This window comes from Ornithodoros turicata, chromosome 1, assembly GCF_037126465.1.
Source record: "Ornithodoros turicata isolate Travis chromosome 1, ASM3712646v1, whole genome shotgun sequence".
NCBI classification, from domain to species: Eukaryota; Metazoa; Arthropoda; class Arachnida; order Ixodida; family Argasidae; genus Ornithodoros; species Ornithodoros turicata.
Window position 1 is genome coordinate 81,019,313 of NC_088201.1, and position 20,103 is coordinate 81,039,415.

General features: G+C 43.9%; 1 protein-coding gene across 1 annotated transcript in view; it reads right to left on the bottom strand.

The window, feature by feature from the left end:
* LOC135401512 (E3 ubiquitin-protein ligase MARCHF2-like) overlaps positions 1–19,666 on the bottom strand; it is a 31,122-nt gene extending 11,456 nt beyond the window's left edge. The window contains exons 1-2 of the mRNA XM_064633965.1: positions 19,441–19,666; positions 16,383–16,492 (exon numbers count right to left, since the gene is read on the bottom strand). Of these exons, the coding sequence (XP_064490035.1) occupies positions 16,383–16,492; positions 19,441–19,570 (240 nt within the window). The 5' untranslated portion in view covers positions 19,571–19,666. The remainder of the gene's footprint in view (positions 1–16,382; positions 16,493–19,440) is intronic.
* Between the last annotated feature and the right edge of the window lie 437 nt (positions 19,667–20,103).

Sequence of the window (20,103 nt, forward strand, 5' to 3'; positions counted from 1 at the left end):
TCCTTTCTGCAGCACATCATTGATTTTGCCCCATGTGAATGGGTAGTGTTCACTGATTCAAAATCTGCACTGCAAGCTATTGACAATTCTGGCTTACCAGGCTCATCCGCACCCCTGGTGATGGATGTGTTAATGGCAGACCAGCTTCTCTACGAAGCAGGGCACGGTCTGGTTCTAAAGTGGGTTCCAGCCCATTGTGGTGTCGTGGGGAATGAACAGGCCGATAGCGCCGCAGAAGCAGCTCTCTCGTCTCGGAGACGGACGAGTATTGCGCTGCTGAGAAGAGACCGTCGTTCCATATTTCGACGGCTCGTGACTCCCCTTGCTTCCCGCCAATGGACAACTGACATTCTCCCCATCTATGCTGAGAAGAGTTGATCCAAAGGTCCAATGTCCCTGGCCTAATTCAGCGCACCAACGCTCTGCCCTCAAAGCTCTTTTGACCTTTTTGAGCACCATAGGACGTCGATCCCTATTGTGAAGGGGCTCATTATTTCATTCCCCACATCACCAGCAGCAATGAGGTAGAGTATCGTCCCTGGCGATGAAACTCCCAATTCATCACCTCACAATAAAGTTGTTATGTTGTTTGTTGCAGAACCCTTGTACCCTTACGATATTTCCTCTTTCACGTCGGTGTTCGACTGTTCGTAACACATGTAGTTGTAAGTTGTTTTCACTGTGGCTGATACGTTGGAGGCGTAATATGTGACGCCCAGTCAAGGAATTGGTACTTTTCGGGGGGTCCTTCGGACTGAAAGCATTTGTAGTCACTCCGTAGCTCCTGTAGCACAACCCCTTTGCAGTCACTCACAACCTTTGTTCGAGGGAGTCGGTTGATGGAGGGGACTGGTGGAGATTCGATGAGATGACTGGTACGAGAGGTGTAATAAGTAAGATCGACCAGTTATCCCGTCTGAAATACAGGTGACCTCATGTTATTATGTCTGCGATGAGTAGTTTACGACGTGTGTCCCTCTATCTCGTAGTTCCGCGCTGTAGAGTTTGGCTGTTGATCTGCGATGCATTAGGAAAGAGTCTTACGTAGCTCCAGTTTGACACTTTTGACTTTTATTACTCTATCATTAAATCTATGTCATTTCAACATGTGACTGAATCTGTATGATCTTTGGGGATGCACAACTGTTCCTCCACCGTCAGGCCTGGTGGACCATCAACTATGAGGCCTAGTGGATGAACCATCAAGCATCACAGTTGATGGCCCATCAAATCTGGTGGGTGTTTGTACCATCATGGCTTGATAAACCATGAGGTTGGTGGGCCATCAACCTAATGGTCCATCAACCCATCAGGGTTTCCAAAACCTACGAGATTTGATGGTCCATCTGGAAAATTCTCAATCAGCAGTACAGCCGGTGGTTGGATTCGAACACATCACCTCCCAGACTACATCATGGCCTTGGATTTACCACCCACGAGCGAATCCTTTTATAACATTCGGCCCTGCCGCTGGTACGCTATCTTGCACCTGTCTGGGAACAATGCTCCCCAGAGGTCGTTTCGTGTCCCCCCTCTGACTGGCAGCATCTGTATGATGCGTGCAGTTTCCAAACTTCGGGAGGAGACAGACACGGGGACTGCATCTGCGTTGTTTCTAGGATTATAGGCGCCCCTAGCACTTGGTGGTCCATCAGAACAATGTTCAATCGGGAGTGAAGCCGGTGGTTGTATTGGAACACACCACGTCCCAGGCTACACTATTGCCTTGGATTTACCACCCACAAGCGAATCCTTTTACAGCACTCGGCCCTGCCGCTGGTACGGCATCTTGCACCTGTCTGGGAAACCTGCCAGCCAACTTCGGGAGGAGACAGACACGGAGACTGTCTATGCGTTGTTGGTAGGCTACAGACGCCCGCAGCACTGGATTACGTTATCTATTCTTGGAGAGTAGAGTTTTCTTGGGTGTTTTTAATATATTTATTTATCATACCCTCAGGGCGTTAGCGTTACGGAGGGGAGTGGGGTTTGCAAATAAATGTGGTGAATGTAGAATGCTCTACTGGTAAGTGTGAAATGTGTGGCGCTCAACATAGCAGAGCTAGAAAGAATTGTGCAACATAATAAGAATATAACATAACAATTAGAGACAACACACAAAATTGTTCAACATGATAAGTATATAACATAATAGAGATAACGCTCATACACACAGGGACCTGTGATGAGATGAGCAGTTAATGCATGTTTAAAATGGATGCTGTTTACAATTCATGCTAGTCAGCCCAGGAGGTAATTCCATTCGACAGACATCCGGGGGACTAATGATCTGTAAAATGCATTTGTTTTGTGACGATGGATTCCTGCTTTATGTCGGTGATCAAGTTGCGTCGATACGTATGTTGGAGGTAGAAGAAGAGTGTGTTTTAGGTGTTCATTATGATGCTAAATTTTATGAAAAGCCTGGCTGTTTTCTGCCTTAGACTTAGACATGAAAGCTGCAGGTTACGTTTCATCTGGGTCACACTCGAGGCTCGACCATAATTTCCGTAGATAAATCTGCTGACCCTGTTTTGGATACTTTCCAGAACTTTCTGTCGTGACTATTCCGCTGGGTCCCAAAGTACAGCTGTATGTTCCATTTTAGGAAGTACTAATGTTTTATACAAAGTTAGTTTTAAGTCAAGGGGTGCCATTTGGTAGTTGCGTCTGATGTAACCGAAAGCGCGATTAGCTTTGTTGTAAACGAATTCTACATGTGATTTCCAGGTCAGATTGTAGTTAAGATTAGCTCCTAGATACTAGGAAGAGGTTACCGATTCAAGCGGGACGTTGTGAATGTGGTATACTGGTGAAGTACTGTTCGTACGTGTTACTCGCATGCATTTACATTTGGTGATGTTGAGCTCCATTGGGGGGGGGGGGGACCAAGTCTGACACCACGTGGGTAAATTGTTAAGGTCTGACTGAAGGGCATTTGTATCAGATGAAGAGGCGATATCCCGGTAAACTACGCAGTCATCTGCAAACAACCGTACAGAAGACGACACAGATTTGGTAAGTCATTAATACAGATAAGAAAGAGGGCGAATTACGGTTCCTTGCGGAACACCAGTTAGTACTGGGGTTAACTGTGAATCAGAGTTATTGACGTGCACAAACTGACAGCGGTTCTGCAAAAATGACTGAACCACTCTTTGTACATTGGTGTCTATGTTCAGTGTACCTAATTTTCGGAGCAGGAGGTCGCGATGTATCTTATCAAAGGCCGTTTTAAAATTAAGGAATATGCAGTCAGCTTGTGAACCGTGATCTAATATGTACTGTAGATCGTGCGCTATGGAGAGCAGTTGTGTGTGACGATACAGTGATTTTTCTTCTTTTTTTTCATTTCTCATTTCATTTATTTCCATTTCGAGTAGAAATGTGTACCAGCCGCAAAAGGGAAAGGTCTCTGACTAGGCGGCTGGCGCTACACGGAGGCATGATGGCAGTGCACTTGATTACATATTTGTGTCACAAATATCCGAACAAGACAAAAAAGGAAACCATTTGTAAGGAAATCATTTGCAAGCTATCACTTTATTATGCAAGTTTATGTAATAATAGTTCTGTTAAAGGTACTGTAAAGCAGTAGACAAGCATGATATGCCGGTGATGTGACTAGAGACTTTGTTGCTTCTAAATACCATATGCGGAACCACACGACCGACAACGCGCTATAAATATTTTTAATTTGACATGAAAGGTGCACCGTAGTGGAGCGGTGCGACGCCTGGTGTCAAACAACCCCCTGTACAGCGGGCAACACTGAAAATTGGTATTACACACTATTAAATCGGAACTTCGTTATTTTAGTAACCATATTATTATTTTTCCTGTTTACTTATGCATTCTGAAACCCCTGTTAACAGTTTAACCTGTTAACCCCTGTTTTTGCGAAGTAACCCAGCGCTGTTCGATGGAGGCCCTCCCTATTTCTCTGCTGCGCCTGCGCGCTCCTTCTGTTCGCAGCCTCTTTGGAACGAACAAACTCTCACTGTGAACCTCTGTGAACAAACAAGTCCCGACGCTGTCTGGCTTCTTGAACGTCTGACACATTTTTTTCAGCGGCTCAGCATTTCATTTCAGTTCGCTTATCCGTTTTTCCTCAGATGTGGATCGTTGTGTGGATTGCAGGGGCAGATTTTATGGTGGATTGTGGTGGATTGTTATGTCGGGCCTAGTGTTATATGCATGCAATGTGGTTGCCGCCGTATGTGTCAGGAGTACGGATTCATTTCGAATACCTATAGTACAGTGTTGACCGTAATCTTTAATTGTAATTTTCTAATTAATTACACCGTCGATTGGAATGAAACTTGCGCTTGGACTATCGAACAGCCACACTAAATGACATTTGATCGGTGCTGCTTTACAGTACCTTTAATGTTTGCTTAAACCTATGCAGTGTTGGGCAAGCATGCAACAAGTAGCTCCATGTGTTGAGGAAATGTGGTATTAAGTGCTCGGTGGATTGCATTCCGTAGCTGGTACGACTAAGCGGAGGAACTACGAAATTTGGATTACGAAGATTATATTTAGTATTTGGGAACGTCAACGACGTAGTGCCTGAGTGAAAAGTGCTATGTATATGCGAATATGCCCAATCGCAGTGAGTAAAGTTGTTGAATGGGCAGAATTTTGAGTTCTTTGAAATGATATTGCGACACTGATGGGAAATTCAATATGAAACGCAATGCTCGCTTTTGCAGCGTAATAATTTTCGCGTAATTTGTATTGGTTGTGCATCCCCACACTAATAAACAATACTGAAGTGTAGGGTAGATTAAGGCATAATAGAGTGTGTGTCTAAGCCAGTTAGGTAAGACGTGCCTGATTCTACTTAGGGCACCGATTTTTCGTGCAACGTCGCATGACACTTTAGCGATATGCGTGTTCCACGATAGGTTTTCTTGGAACCACACTCCAAGAAATTGTATTTCTCGGGTTCGCTCGACGGTATCTGTACCAATGCGTAGTTCTATTTGGCCAGGTGTTAGAGGCTTATTCTTAGGTCGAAATATTAGGTACTTCGTTTTGTTTACGTTGAGTTTTGATCTATTTGCGCGGACCCACAGAGACAGTTCATGGAGATACTTGTTTACAGTGATATTCAAATGCCTTATTGAGGTGTGGCTGAAAAAGACATTTGTATCATCTGCGTACATGACTATTTCATTAGTATAAGGAACACAGATGATATCGTTGATGTACAATAGAAACAAAACTGGTCCTAAAATTGAGCCTTGTGGTACACCGTGCTTTATCACCTGCTTCGAAGAATATTGATTATGTATGTATACATACTGCTGCCTATTGTCAAAGTAACCCTTGAAAAGATCATAGACCTCACCCCGAATACCATATGTGAAAAGTTTATGTAGTAGTATGTCGTGCTGGATGCTGTCAAATGCTTTCGTGAAGTCCAAAAAGAGACCGATAGTGTACCGCCGATTCTCGATGTTCTCTATAATTTTATCCTTTACTCCGAGTAATGCAGTTTCCGTTGATTTACCCTTTTGGAAGCCAACCTGGGGATTCTGAAATTATGCGATGTTTTTGTAAAAAGGAGAGCAAACGTTTGTTTATTAACTTGTCTAGTACTCTGGAGAATATAGGGAGGATCGAGATTGGTCTATAATTGTTCAGGTCGTTTTTATTTCCACCCTTACTTAATATTATCACTTTTGCAATCTTTAAACTGTCAGGAAACACCCCAGATACGAACATGCAATTTGCGATGCGACATAGCGAGTGGCATAGTACGGCGGCAGCATGTTTAATCGGAAGAACTTTAAGACCGTCCACGCCAACCGAATTGGACACTTTTAACGATAAGATTACCCGTTTAACTTCGACCGGGGTCGCAGGGTACAGATAAAGTCAGTCAAGTTATGATTGGCTGAGGTATCGATGAAATGATGTCTCTGATTTGTTGTTATTTGGAACATCCATCGCGCCAACGTTGATTAAGTGCTTATTCATGATCTCTGCTAGACAGGGACCTGTGTACTCGTTGCCGTCTAAAGTAATCTCTTTCGGTACTTCAGAGGGTGCACATCCAAAAGCTATATCCTTCAGTGTGCGCCATGTCTTTTGGGAGTTGTTGTGGTTCTGATTGAACAAGTTAGTATAATATTCTACTTTAGCTTTTTTGGTTCTTTTTGTGACTTCGTTACGGAAGCGCTTGAATTCCTGGAAATGCTCTGGATCGTGCGTTTTCAGAAACTTGTGGAAAAGTTTATTTTTCTTTTTGATTTCGTCTAAGGGTGAGTGGGTTACCCAAGGTTCACGCGCTTTTTGCATCGAGGGCGCATCGTTACTTCTGGAAAAGATTTGTTATAGCAGTCAGATATCATGTCAGATATATCTTGGTTAGGAATTTCTGGTACAGGAGAGTGGGGTCCCTTACGGTGTAAAAGTTAAAGATGGACCAAAGGCCGGGAACATACATCTTTAATTACCGAAATTCACACCGGCTCACAACAATTAAAAACAGTGAATTAAAATTGACGTTTCGGAATCCATCCGGATTCCATCATCAGAATGCGGTCTAGGTGGTCTTCCCCGCTCTTTTATACATCAAGGGGGCGTAGCATTCGGGTAACGGGCCGGGATGCCTGTTCATGGTGTTATCTATCTTCTTGATAAACCAGGACTCCAATTGTTTACGTACCCCCCAACGTTTTTCATGTGCCAAGATTGCCGGTTTTTCTAAGCTCACCTGGTGCCCTGTTTTCAAAACATGATGACAGAGCTCTGTCTGCTTACTAGTATTGTATTTCATATCCCTTTTGTGTTCTTTCATTCTCGTTTTTGTTTTCCTACCTGTCTCCCCAACGTAAACCTCTGGACAATCGTTGCAGCTTATTTTATATATAACCCCACGTTCGTCCCCTTGTATCGTCTTATCCTTAGGGCGAGATATTAAGTTCTTTATAGTCACCTGTGGTCTAAAAGCAGTGCGTATACCTACCTCATCAAGAGCCCGCCTAATTTGTTCTGAGACACCCTTTGTGTATGGAATGGTTACAATTTTAATTCACTGTTTTTAATTGTTGTGAGCCGGTGTGAATTTCGGTAATTAAAGGTGTAAAAGTTATCCCATTCGAGATTTGCAACGTTGCTATAAAATTTCTCTAGTGATTCTTCATTTATGATCCTCACCTCTTGGGACTGGAGGTGGTTACGTGGGCTAGTGTTAGTTGTTGTTAACGATAAAACGCAGAAAACAGGTAGATGATCACTGATCAATGTTGAGAACACTCCGGAATATAGCACAGGTTTACTATTAGTAATGCAAGAATCGAGTAATGTATTTGATTGTGGTTTTGTTGGAATATTAATCAAATTTGTGTGACCAAAGGATTCATAAAGATTGGAAACGCTTAGAGAATCCTGCGAAAGAAAATTTATGTTTAGATCGCCTATGATGACAAGAGGCAAGCTCATGCGGTCTGCCTCCCCAATCAGTGTTTCCAAGAAATCAACGAAAGGCCTTCGTTTTCCCGATGGAGGCCTGTAAATTACTGCGACAAGTATGCCACAAATTGTTATGATCAAGTATTCGACATCATCATTTATCGTAGTGAGATTGCTTTCAACGGTGTAGGCGTGCTTTAAATGAACAGCGACCCCGCCGCCGCCTTTTGCTGAACGCTGTAAAGTGACAGGGGAATACCCAGGAAAGTGTATAGGGTCTTCGCCCTGCTTAAACCATGTCTCAGTGAAGGCCAGGATATCAAAAGGGCACCTTAGAGAATCAAGGAACAAGTCGATGTCGTCTTTTTTGCCCAGAGACTTTGGGCATTCAAATGAGGTAAAGATAAGTAGGAATGGAAACGAGAAACAGTATCGTCAAATGTTGCATTTGTAACATATTCAGGAGACGATAACACCGAGAAAGTGGCTCATGAGGACAATGTAGACGACTTTGTCTAAAGCACTCTCAGTTACACAATTTTGGTAAGATCTTCTTCAGTCTCTATACCGATAGCCCTGCTGCCTTGTGCCTTCCTTATATTGACAACACCATGATGGGTCCATACAAATGCGTATGCTGTTTCGCGTGCTTTGGTGCGCACCATCCATTGCAACTTGCTGTTCACATCCGTAAGATTCTCCTGTATGTATACGTGCCTAGTAGTTTCATTACTTCTTAATTTTCGACTTTCAACCCATGTGTCTCTTTCATGGCGATTTACAAATTTGACAATAATCTTAGGTATTTTTCCCGTTTTTGTGGGTAGCCGGTGAATGGCCTCAGTATTGTCCCTTGTAAGAGGAGGCACTTGCAAAGCCTTGGCTACGTCATTCACTTTTTCATACAGGTCTTCTTGAAAAGTAACCGTTATGCCGTGTATCTCAATATTGTTGAGGCGACCGTATTGTTCCAACTTGTTTAGTTTTTGTTGTATATCGTTTGTTTTGTTACGGCCGGCTTCAATGGCGTCAACATGCTTTTTGAGGTTCTTAATACCGCTGTCTTGTTGTGCAACGCGGGTTAATAGCTAGGCATATTTCGCAGACAGCATTTCGACTACAGGTAATATTTTATCTACGTTGGCCTTAATTTCTGGTAGACATGCTAGTTGGCTCGAGAGAAGCGACAGCGAGAAGGTGTGTCTGTATACCAGACAAATTTTCATCCACCTCCTTGGTTTGCTTTGAGCGCAACCTGGCGGTTGAGCAGGTCGAGCAGCGCCATGTGTTTTTGTCAAATGATTTTTTTGTAACGCTGGACTCTGAAACTCCCGAGCACTTTCCGGTATGGTAGGGGTTGTTACAGACATTGCAAGTAATGTAGGGAATGGATGAGCACTCCTTCATGCAAAAGAGGCAAACAACGTCACAGGATAACTGTTGCAATTCGTGATTTGGTCCTGTATTGGATTCGATATCTCCGGCGCGGATCACTCTCAGGGCGGTATCATTAGTACACTCACATATATATAGCTCCCACGAACAATTACGATTGGGATTTTCGAAATCCATGGAGGTTATTATCAAAAAATGAGTTTTCTTTCGAAAACTGCACAAGGTGTGAATGTATAACGTGTTCAAGGACCTTGCACGGAACGCTTGTCAACGAAATTGGACGGTAATTTGATGGACAATGGCTATCTCCCAACTTGAAATTGGGGATCACCTTCGCGATTTTCCATTCGTTAGGAATTGCGCCTTGTTGGAATGACAGATGAAACATTTTAGCGAAGAGCATTGATGTGTACATGGCAGTACTTTTTAGCAGTTTAGAATTTATATTATCAACACTACTGGTGAGTGACACTTTCAAAGAAGTAATTATGTTGGCAATACCAAGAGGATCAATGTTAATTGGGGTCATTGGTACATAGTTGCATGAGGGTAGAAGCGGCAACACAGACACATTAACACTTGCAAAAACCCATGCAAAAACGATAATTAAAACAGTGGCGCATTGGGCCTCCGGAATCCGCTCCCCCAGCTCGTCACGTAGCAAATAGGTTGCTCCTACCTTAGCTTTATTACTTGTTTTTTTTTTTTTTTGTTAAAACATTCTTGGATTGCGTTCGAGCATATCGGAAAGAAGTACATTATAATAATAATGCATTAGTTTTCAGCAATTCCACTTTATACTTTTTAACAGTAGTTTTATATGATATCCATTTCGGGGGGTAGTTTGTTAATTTTGTTGAGCGAAAGATTATTTTCTTTTTGTTAGAAAGTTTAGGCAAGTTGCTATCATCCCATGGAGATCGAGCCTGTGAGCTGATCTTAACCAATGGTATGTTCTCGTCTGCGAGCTCTGTTATTTTGTTTTTATATAATGGCCAATTTTGATCAACTGACCGATGTGAGAAGTCCTGCAAAAATCGGACCATGCGTAATTGTGAATCATCTTCGGCGACGTTCGGGCGCTGTTGGTCGGAACGTTAATGTTAAATCCATAACTTAAAAACTCGAGACTGGGTTGCAAAAAAAAAAAAAAAAAGACAAGACAGACCTTGTCTGTGTGACAGACCTGATGGTCATACACAGACCTTGTCTGTGTTGTCGTTTTTTGTCTTCCAGCTTCCGGTTTTCAAGTTATGGGTTATAGTCCGATTATATAGTCAATATATATATAGTCAAGTTATAGTCCGGTTCACCAGCTCGCTCGCCACCTCTCCATACTCTCGTTAATGTTAAAGTTTAGGAAACAATGGTCGCTAAGGCCCTTGAAATAACGAACTGGGGAGGCGAGATCAGGGGGTTGTTGTCAAGATCAAGTCAAGAATATTTGCTGAAGAATTTGTGATTCTCGTTGGTCGAGTCACTAGCTGGGTAATATTGCAATCGTTACATAATGCTAGGAACTGATTGCACTCTGCGGGCTGTGTGCTAACTTGTGATGGTGGGGAGGTCCACTGAATTTGGGGATAATTAAAGTCACTTACTAGAAATATTGGGTGAGACGGATATCGCGTTATATATATTACAATTATATTAATAATAGCATCGTGTAATTCCATAACAAATGTTCGACCTTTTCCGGGCGGACGATAGCACACACCAACAACCGGTTTTTTGAAGCCACAATCAACGTGAACCCAATGCATTTCTAGGTTTGGTTCTATAGTGATAACACAAGAGTTGACGTTTTCAGCCACTGCAACAAGTACGCCACCACCTCTTCTTGTACCTCTATCTGCCCTGTATACCTTGTAAGTTTTGTTGCAGTTTAATATATTTGTTTAGGACAGCATTTGAAAGCCACGTTTCAGTCACCAAAACAAGGTCCGCTTCGACTGTATCTAAGAACGAGTTAAAATCATCGCGCGTGTTCATGATACTTCTGACATTTGTGTATACAGCTGACAACCCAGAAAGGAATGTTCGGCACCCTTCGCGTGGCTGTGGTTGTTAAGAAGAATGCGTAACATCCTCAGCGGCGATACGTAGGGACGATGGTTCTTTGTGGTCAATGCGAACCCTATCCTGTGACGTTTGCCTGCAGATTCGCCTATGTTCTCCTTTGGCATGTTAGCCTGAGCGCTTTTGCTTGTGCCTGCCGTATCGTTCATCGTCTCGTTGCTATGACGTCATTTGTTTAAAAACATGGAGATGTCTATTCCTGAGCTTTCCATAATTAATTCAGGTATTGATACCACAATCGGATGTCCAAGATGTTTGTCTCTAGTTTTGATACGTTAAAATCATACCGGTCTTGGATATACTGAAAGATGCCGTACCTTGGTGTGCTCCATAGGTTGGCATGAGATTCGGTTTCCCTAATTCCTTCAAATCATTCAACAGAGCACAAGCAGGCCAACGCCAGGCAACCGCGCCAAGTGAGGCAGACAACGGCGCAAGTTGGCGCGCCAGGTTACACTCTTAACTCGGTACCCTTTATTGTAACTTTTAGCAATGTGCAACCTTTATATAGACGTAGATTTCCGAATATCGTAAAGGTTACACGTCCGACACCTCTATTTAAAGGTTAAACACGACTTATAACGTGACACCGGATAAGCAATAGAGAATACTTCAGTGTTCAACGGAAATCTAATCGTCGTAACTCATAAATGTACCCTTTATAGGAACGTTGTAACTTCTAAACGAATTCCGCGTTTGAATTTCCTTCGTTTGCTTTTCTTGTTTCTTTGCAAGGTAACCTGTATAAAATGTACTGATCAAAAGTCACTGTGTTCTCGTTCAAGCCGCACATTCAATCATTCAGTAAGAGAGTGTCGGATACGTGTGCGTTACGTTATTGTGTCTCTGCGTCTGTACGAACTGCGGATCGTGTTCAGAATTGTGAAGAATGCACAAGGGTCAAGTGACGGAACTTGATCAGGGTATTTCTACGGTATGTTCACTACAAAGCTTACGTGGTTACGTTTTTGCTGGACAGTCTAGGAACACTAATCACAGCACAGTCTGTCTCTCCAACACGGTTCAACGGTTCAACACAGTGTGTACGTGTGTGTCTTACGTCCGTTATTTGGTTAGTCCTTTGTCATCCTTGTGTTTTACTTCTTCGTGTGCTTCTGATTTTACCGCGTCGCTGATGTGTCCTTCTGACATATCAGAAAGGTATAGAAATGTTTTCGGTGTACTGGAGAGGAAGTTGCAACAACATGAGGCGTCGTTCACCACAGCTGAAGTGTTGGTATTGTGACGTCCTCGTGCTCTTGCCTCAGCTGTAGTTACAGGTTTGCCAATTAAATAATACATATGCTCCAGTTGCAATTATTTCTTTCTTTCATTTGCTGTGCATGTGAATCTGTACATGTAGTAATCACTCCGTTTTCGCCACTGGATGCCCTTAGATGAATTACGTATATTATAGCTATATGTTCCGAATGACAGTATGCGTTCTGCACTGATGAGAGCTCACTTTGAGCACCATTTGTTCTGTAGCGTCTGTGAAGAGGCGAGCGTCTTGGAGACAGCCATGCCTGGCGAAACTGTAACTTTTACGTCGGTGTGGCGGTTAGGAGATAGTAACCTCTATTTATAGGTGATATGTGTAACGTTTATAGAGGGTATTGCCCATAGCTTACAAGGTAACTTCTGAAATAGAGGGTAAAAATTTTGAAATTTTTACCCTTTACTAGAAGGTACTGTCAGGGACACTTCTAACTTTCTACTCGTTTCCGTGGCCGCGCTCCGATAAGCGCCACGCTAGCGGCCAAGGTCGCAAATAAAAAGTGGACTCGTCCAGGCGTGGCCGGGTGCCGACAAGGTATCGCAGTGCCGCACGAAGGCGTTGGAAGGAACGAGTAAAAAAACAAAGAAAAACGTAACAACGGAAAGCAGACGCAATAACAAAGCGCGATCTTCTTGCTCCTTACAAAACAGGGCACGGCAAGTGACAACAGATTAAGATAGTGATATAATTCCCTCTCACACCGTCTGCTTTCCTTTTGTTACGTTTTTCTTTATTGTTTTTATACGCTATTTCCGACACCTTCGTGCGGAAATGCGATACCTCGTCGGCACCCGGCCACCCCCGGACGAGTCCACTTTTTGTTTGCGACCTTGCCCGCTAGTGTGGCGCTTATCGGAGCGAGACCACGGAAACGAGTAGAAAGTTAGAAGTGTCCCGGACAGTACCAGGTTTAGAGTGTACTCTTGCTACACCGTGCCCGCTATACAGATGCACTGCTGATGAACGCCTCCTGAGTCTCCTAATGTACGACCAAAACAGAATTTGTAGCGTTCACCGCGCAACATGGCAGTGGAGTCAGACCCGCCGTCCACTTTCGCCAGGCGCGCACGTGGTGTCGTCTGATTAAAGCGGGAGGACGGAGTTTGTGTCTTCTGTCGTCTGCAGACCTTAGTCATGCAAAAGGAACTTGGAACTCGCCCCAAGTTACTTTGACGAAGTTACCTAAAAAAGCAATAGTTCCTCGAGAAGTTCCTGGGACGCAAAAGCAACGAGTTGCATAAAAGTTACTGAAAAAAATGAGCTTAGTTACACCAACGAGTTACAACCAACACTGCTCTTTTGGAGCGCCTTTAGCTGCGCTGTCATGGCTGCCTCGATGTCGCGAGTTGATGTGAAACGTGTGCCTTTCATGGTCATCTTGATTTTGGGGAGCAACCAGAAATCGCGCGGTGCCAAATCGGGAGAATAAGGTGGATGAGGGCACACTGTAATGTTCTTATGCGAGAGAAACTGCCGGATTAGTAGGCGCGTGACAAGGCGCGTTGGCATGATGCAGGATGTAGCCGCCCCATTTCGCCTCATCTTTGACTCTGCAGTCCTAATGCGTTGCACGGAGCCGTAAGACATGCCCAGATCTCGGGAAATTTCCCGAACAGTCAGTCGCCGGTTTCATCGAATCATTTCACTGACTTTGAAGATTTCCCCGGTTGTTGATGTTGAGGGACGTCCCGATCTGTCTTAATCTTCAATCGATTCACAACGATGACGAAATTGTTCAAACCATTTGTAGACAGTTAATTGTGACGACAGCATCACCATAAGCAAAACTGAGCAATTCGTGGGTTTCCTTAGCACTTTTCTTTTTAAGTCTGAAGCAAAACCTCATATTGATGCGTTGCTCCTTACTCACTTCTGAAGTATAGTGATGCAAAAATATCGAAATTTGCGATATCGATAAACATGAACACCGTAAAAAAAATAACCAGTAAAATCGATTAACAAGTCGATATTTATATTGATAAATTGCCGATATTTTATCGATATATCAGAATCTTTGACAGAAATATCGACATATCGATGTTTGAAAAGCCGTCACGCCATTGCTTGAACAATTGAAAAAAGTTGCCCTTGTGCTATTATCTTCCATGCGCATTACCGCTGAGCATGGGCGCCGCCAGGATTTTCTCAAGGGGGGGGGGGGGCGGGAGGCCAAGGCAGAATGTTCGGTATTCTGGCACAGTATTTGCGCCCGCAACGACATTGTCTTGGCTCAGAAACCCTACCTTTCTGGAAGCCAGGGGGCGGCCACGGTGACCCTTGCTCCCCCACCCTAACTGCTCCCATGCCGCTGAGGCACGTGGTAAGACGGCGGCTAGCGGCGACGAACAACGTGCATTACGAGGACCAATGAGGACACGTCCTTAATTATCGTGACAAAAAGATTGGTGAATAATTAGTGCACGAATTTAGGTGAGTGCGGAGGATGTCGCCTTCTTCGGATCCGCAACAGCTTGCCAGTCCCCTCCTCCTCCTCCTTTGTTCCTCGAGGAGTGGATGTTTGCGAATACAGAGCCACGCCAGCAACACAAAATCCTCGGTTTCCACCGCCGTGTACGTTGCACACTCGGTGAACTCGTTCTATACATTCCAAAGCGTCCTTCGGAATGAAATGCAGAAATGCGGAACAGATTTCTTCCACAACGTGCATCACATCTTTACAGGGAATATCGGCATCGTGTTGCAAAACCCGATCAAGAAGGAGAGAGGGAAAAAAGCCGTCAAGTTTGGTTAATAAACTCGTTGACTCGCTGTTTTCATATCCTGTCCGCGCACAGAAGCCGCCGAAATGAGTTTAAACGGAAGATTAAAAGTCATTTTCTTTGAGTTTGTTGCTATATTTGTTTTTGCAGTGTCGCAGGTTAAACTGCTTGGTGTTCCTCACTCTATACCTATAACACTTCTTGTATTTGTAGTTTGGACTGTCATACAGGGCTCGCCCTCACAGTCCTGTTCTGTTCTATGTATGTAGTAGAAAACGATGAAGAGCAATAAAAAAAAATTACTTATATCTCTATCAGCATTCATATCGACATCTATATCGACTTAATATCGATATCTATATCGATGTGATATCGATATTCATTTCCATGTGAATATCAATATTTTTTCGATCAATATGGATATTTCAAAATTGGCGATCATATCGCAGGCATAAAATATCGATAAGAATACCGATATCGCTGCATCCTTACACGACACACTACACAAAAGGACCTCCTTTTTACGGGGGCACAAAATAGACTGAATGCGGAGAGCAAGTTCAGATTCAGAGTTGTCACACATTTGCACCGATATACCGGGTGTCTCAGTTAAATCCCCGGGCTGAATATTTCGCTAACGGGTGCACCAATCGAATTACTTTCTTTCTTACAAGTATCTGTCCAATACCGCCTACAAGATGCGCACCGCGTGAATGAGCGGGAGGCGCTCATTATTTAAATAAAAATTCAAATGAGTTTCGTGAAAAAAGCTAACTTCTAAAGCAGGGCGCCGTCGGCATGAAAATGGGTACTACCCCTTCTGGGATTTTCAGTAGATACCTTTTAGAGAAAAATCTGCAACCGAAGCGGGTCGTTTGTTGCAGTAATTAATTGGTTTCGGTTTACATATTTTTGTCGCGGCTGGTCGCAGTGAAGCGCAAAAGGACGCTCTTTTACTCCCATGTCCACCAATGAATTACGTCCTTACACCGATGAATTAACGAATGAGTTACATCCTTTTGCGATTCGCCGCCACCAGCCGCGAGAAAAATACGTAAACCGAAACCAATGAATTACTGCAACAAATCACCCGCTTCGGTTCGGCTTTTTTCACGAAACTGATTTGAATTTTTATTTAAATAATGAGCGTCCCCGCTCATTCACGCGGTGCGCATCTTGTAGGCGGTATTGGACAGATACTTGTGAAAAAGAAAGTTATTCGATTGGTGCACCGGTTCGCGAATTATTTAGCCCGGGGATTTAACTGAGACAGCCGGTATAATGCGTTGCCTCCCCAAAGCAGTTTGCGGAATCTCCGTTAGCTGCAGGTCTGCAGCAACATTCACCGTAGTTTTTGATCACACCTCGTAAGCGTGTGATGTTGACTGGCGGCTTTTTGTCGTCTGCTAAATTGTTTTTTAGCTCCTCAACAGCACTTTCAGAAAACGTGCTACTCACGACTGGTTATTCTGGTGCCTACGAACCTTTGGCCTTCTTTTAATGTGGAACACATAGTGGCATCTTTTGCAGTGGTCCGTGTTCCGGTCTTTGAGGTACTTCTGAAGGCAGCTCTTGTGGGTGACGCGAATAGAGCCTGCGAAAGAGTCGTTAGTTAGACGACAAAACAACGTAGAATAGAGATGACCAATTAATTCTAGTGGTACTTGGCCCGCGGGGAGACGCACATAAACGCCTTCAGTTGCAGGCAGGAACTTCCACAGGCAGGAAGCTACTTTAGGACAGCACTGCTATCCTAAAGTAGCTTCCTGCCTGTAACGATTATTTAATCTGGAGCGACTCATTCTGGAAATAATACTTGTTGGCCGTCTCGATTACTTATGTGCTAATTGGTGACGCATACCCTTCTCAACTCTAACGTGCTCAAGCAGTTTGCTGATGTAGTGCCGTACCTGGACCACTCGTTTTTGTTTTTGGTTTTAACAGAAGATAAATATAAAGGAACAAGCAATTTTCTCTGAAACAGGAGCTAAAATTGACCAAAACGAAGGAAGAATGAACGTCGAATGTCGTGTGAGACATATAACACTTTCTTATTGTTTTTTTAATCATTTTTTGTAATCGCTAGTTCTATTGCTCAGGAAGCATGGCAGCAGAGTCTCGTGCCCGCACCGTCTAGAGCGCGACGGTGGAGGGGGGTGGGGGCACATCCGTGTAACCTAACCTGACCTAATCTAACCCAACTCCACGCCTCTACCTTTCACAACATCGCAAATTCTAAATCCGTTAGCCTTAGCATGGCCGTGTTTCTCCTGCTGTAGAAGTGCTTCAGATGGTGTTGTTCAAATGCATATATAAAACGTTCTAGACCACACAATTTTATAATTCTTACATTTTTAGGTTCGGTATATGACATTATTTCCCTTGTATGCAATATTGGCCTTTAAAACGCTTTCAGTAAACGCTCAGTGGCGTTACCGCTTGAGGCAAGTTGACTCATCTCAATGCAGTCACTGCGGTGCTGTAGAATATCTAGAGAACATTCTTCTCCATTGCCCACACTACCAACCTTCCCGAACCGTACTCTCCCGATCCCTTAATGAGCTGGACTCTCGCCCCTCTCTCTCTCACAAAATTGCTTGGTCCCTGGCCACATCCAGCCCACCAACGCTCTGCCCTCAAAGCTCTCTTTACCTTTCTGGATACCAGAGGACTTAGATCCTTATTGTGAAGAGGCCCATTATTTCATCCCCCGCATCACCACCAGCAATGGGGTACAGTATCGCCCTTGGCGATGAAACTCCCCATTCATCATCTCCCAATAAAGTTTTTGTTCGTTGCTTTCACTAATTCTTAAAATCCAGTGGTCCGGGTACGGAGCTACACCCTAGTCTGCTTCAGAGACCTAGAACTGGTTGAGTGATTGGTCACCTTTTACAAGTAGCTGATTCGCTGCACCAGGGTTTCTCAACCGGGGTTCCGCGAGCCTTGTCTTGAGGTTCGGCGAACTTCTTCCGCGCACTGTTCAGCACCCGCGAGTGTAACTTTACCGCCTACCAATGCTCGCTTCGGATAGCTTTGTTGTGGGACCGTGCTCGACATTTGACCTTTGGCATTGGGATTGACATTGAGTTCGCAGGACCAGGTTGCAGCTGCTGACGGTTATTGCAAACACTTTTGCAAAGACGGCCTTTGGCACAACAAGAAGCTCAACCCAACAACTTCTCCGCGCGTTTGCTTTTCTCTTGTGCTTCGAAACTTACTAGCTGCAAGCTACTACAAGAAACTACAAGCACTTAGAAAGTCGGATCTACCTCAAAGCAAAATTCGGAGGTACTCTCCTGTCTATTCGTGCATGTACTTGGGATGTACAAGCATCAGTAGAAACCCACAATGCGTCGGTTTTGTGAAACAGTCGAATGAATCCGGCAAGCCTCAACAGATATCTTGCCACGAAACAATGAAATAAATTATGACTAAAAAATTCGAGAATTTTTAAATATTAAGTATTAAATATAGGAAATAAGTAATAAATAATTTAGTTCAATAACTAAACGTTTAATTAAATTTGAACAGAAATTTTCTACTTGTACGATCGATGTTCATTCACCCACAGTTGCGCCAGTGTGATAGGTCCCTTGAGGTTGTGCTGGGAGAATCACGGGTTCCCTCAAATAACAAAAGTTGAGAACCACTGAGCCAGCTGCGCACCAGTAGAATTGATGAGTATCACGTGAAGCTTGATTAACTGGACAAAGGAATAGGACTGTATGTACCGTCTACACTTGTTATTATGACACTCGTTAATACGACATCCTCACTCTGTAACCGTTTTTCTAGGAAGCCATTTCTTCCTCATAGAAGCACCACGTACTTCTTCCTCATTATTATGACAAATCGTTAATCCGACTATGACCGAAGTTTTGATGAGGGATCGCGTAGAACACGTGTATTGTGACCCCGTTGTGACCACCGACTACGAACACACTTTTGAGGACGCACGGGGGAGAACACTAGCGTTCAGCCCCTATTAGACCACCGACCTTGCAACCCTTCTGTTCCACAAAGTACAGTGGCCCGAGGTGACGTATGTGTGTTGTATATGAGGGTCCAATGCACAACCCCGTTTTTAGGTGAATTCATTCTGAGTCATGCTTCTTGCATAGTTCTTGCATAGTTGCAAGAACTGTGCACTTTTCACCAATTTCTATTCAAATCAATTGTAAATAGACCACTAAATCATCTGATTTTCATAATATGTAGTAGATCCACACGCGGCGGTTGTGTGTGTGTGTGGGGGGGGGGACGAACGATGGTTTTCCGATGTTTTTTGTTAGTGTGACAATTCGCTTTATGACCAAAATCGGCTGGAACAGACTTGGTCATATTAACCAGTTTAGACTGTGACGACTTCACGTAGACACTTCATGGCAGTAATAGAATAATCTGGAAGTGCATTACATCGCCATCTACACAGCTGACGGCAATTAGACCCTAATGTAATACCAGGGTAAGATTTTCTGTGCCTGTAGCATCTCATAGCCGAAGCTTGACATTCAAAGGGTTTCGATGAGCGTGGCTAACCTTTGCAGTGACATGGCGTAATCAACGGTTCGATGGTGCCTGGCTGATAGCAGAAATGGCAAACGGGGTTCTTTTCATCCCGGACGCAAATATCCTTAGAGAATGTTTCCATGGTGTCGTTCTCCGCCATTTTTACTACTTCCAATAACCCTGCTTGTGGTTCGGTCTGAATTGCTCGTGCTTCGGTGTTTTCTTCTTCGGGTTCTTCCTTTTCTATGGGTGTCGAAAATACGGCCAGTGTGTGTTCACAGCAAACTGTTGTGTATGAGGCACCTCCTCCGCATGACTTGTACAAGGGAGGCTAATGACACTCTTAAGCCCTTATTCACCAGACGACTAACACCATTGGCTTGGTGACGTCAGGTTTAAATCGATGACGTGGTATTTCTGATGTGAAGAACGGTAGCGCCAGTATGACCACAGCACATGTGCATTCTTCACATTGTAGCGAGATGGTTGAGATGAGGGATAAATGAGCCGACGACAGAAGGACTGTGAAGAGGACAACTTTCTTTTTTTGTTTGAGTATGAGGCTGCAGGAGAAGTTAGCAGAAGAAAACAAACTTCAGGCAGCGATGCTACAGGTGGCTCCGGGACGAACAGTGTGTACCTCTGGGTTTGTAATGAAAAGCTCAGCGACGTCTGATCGTGTTCAAAGAGAGC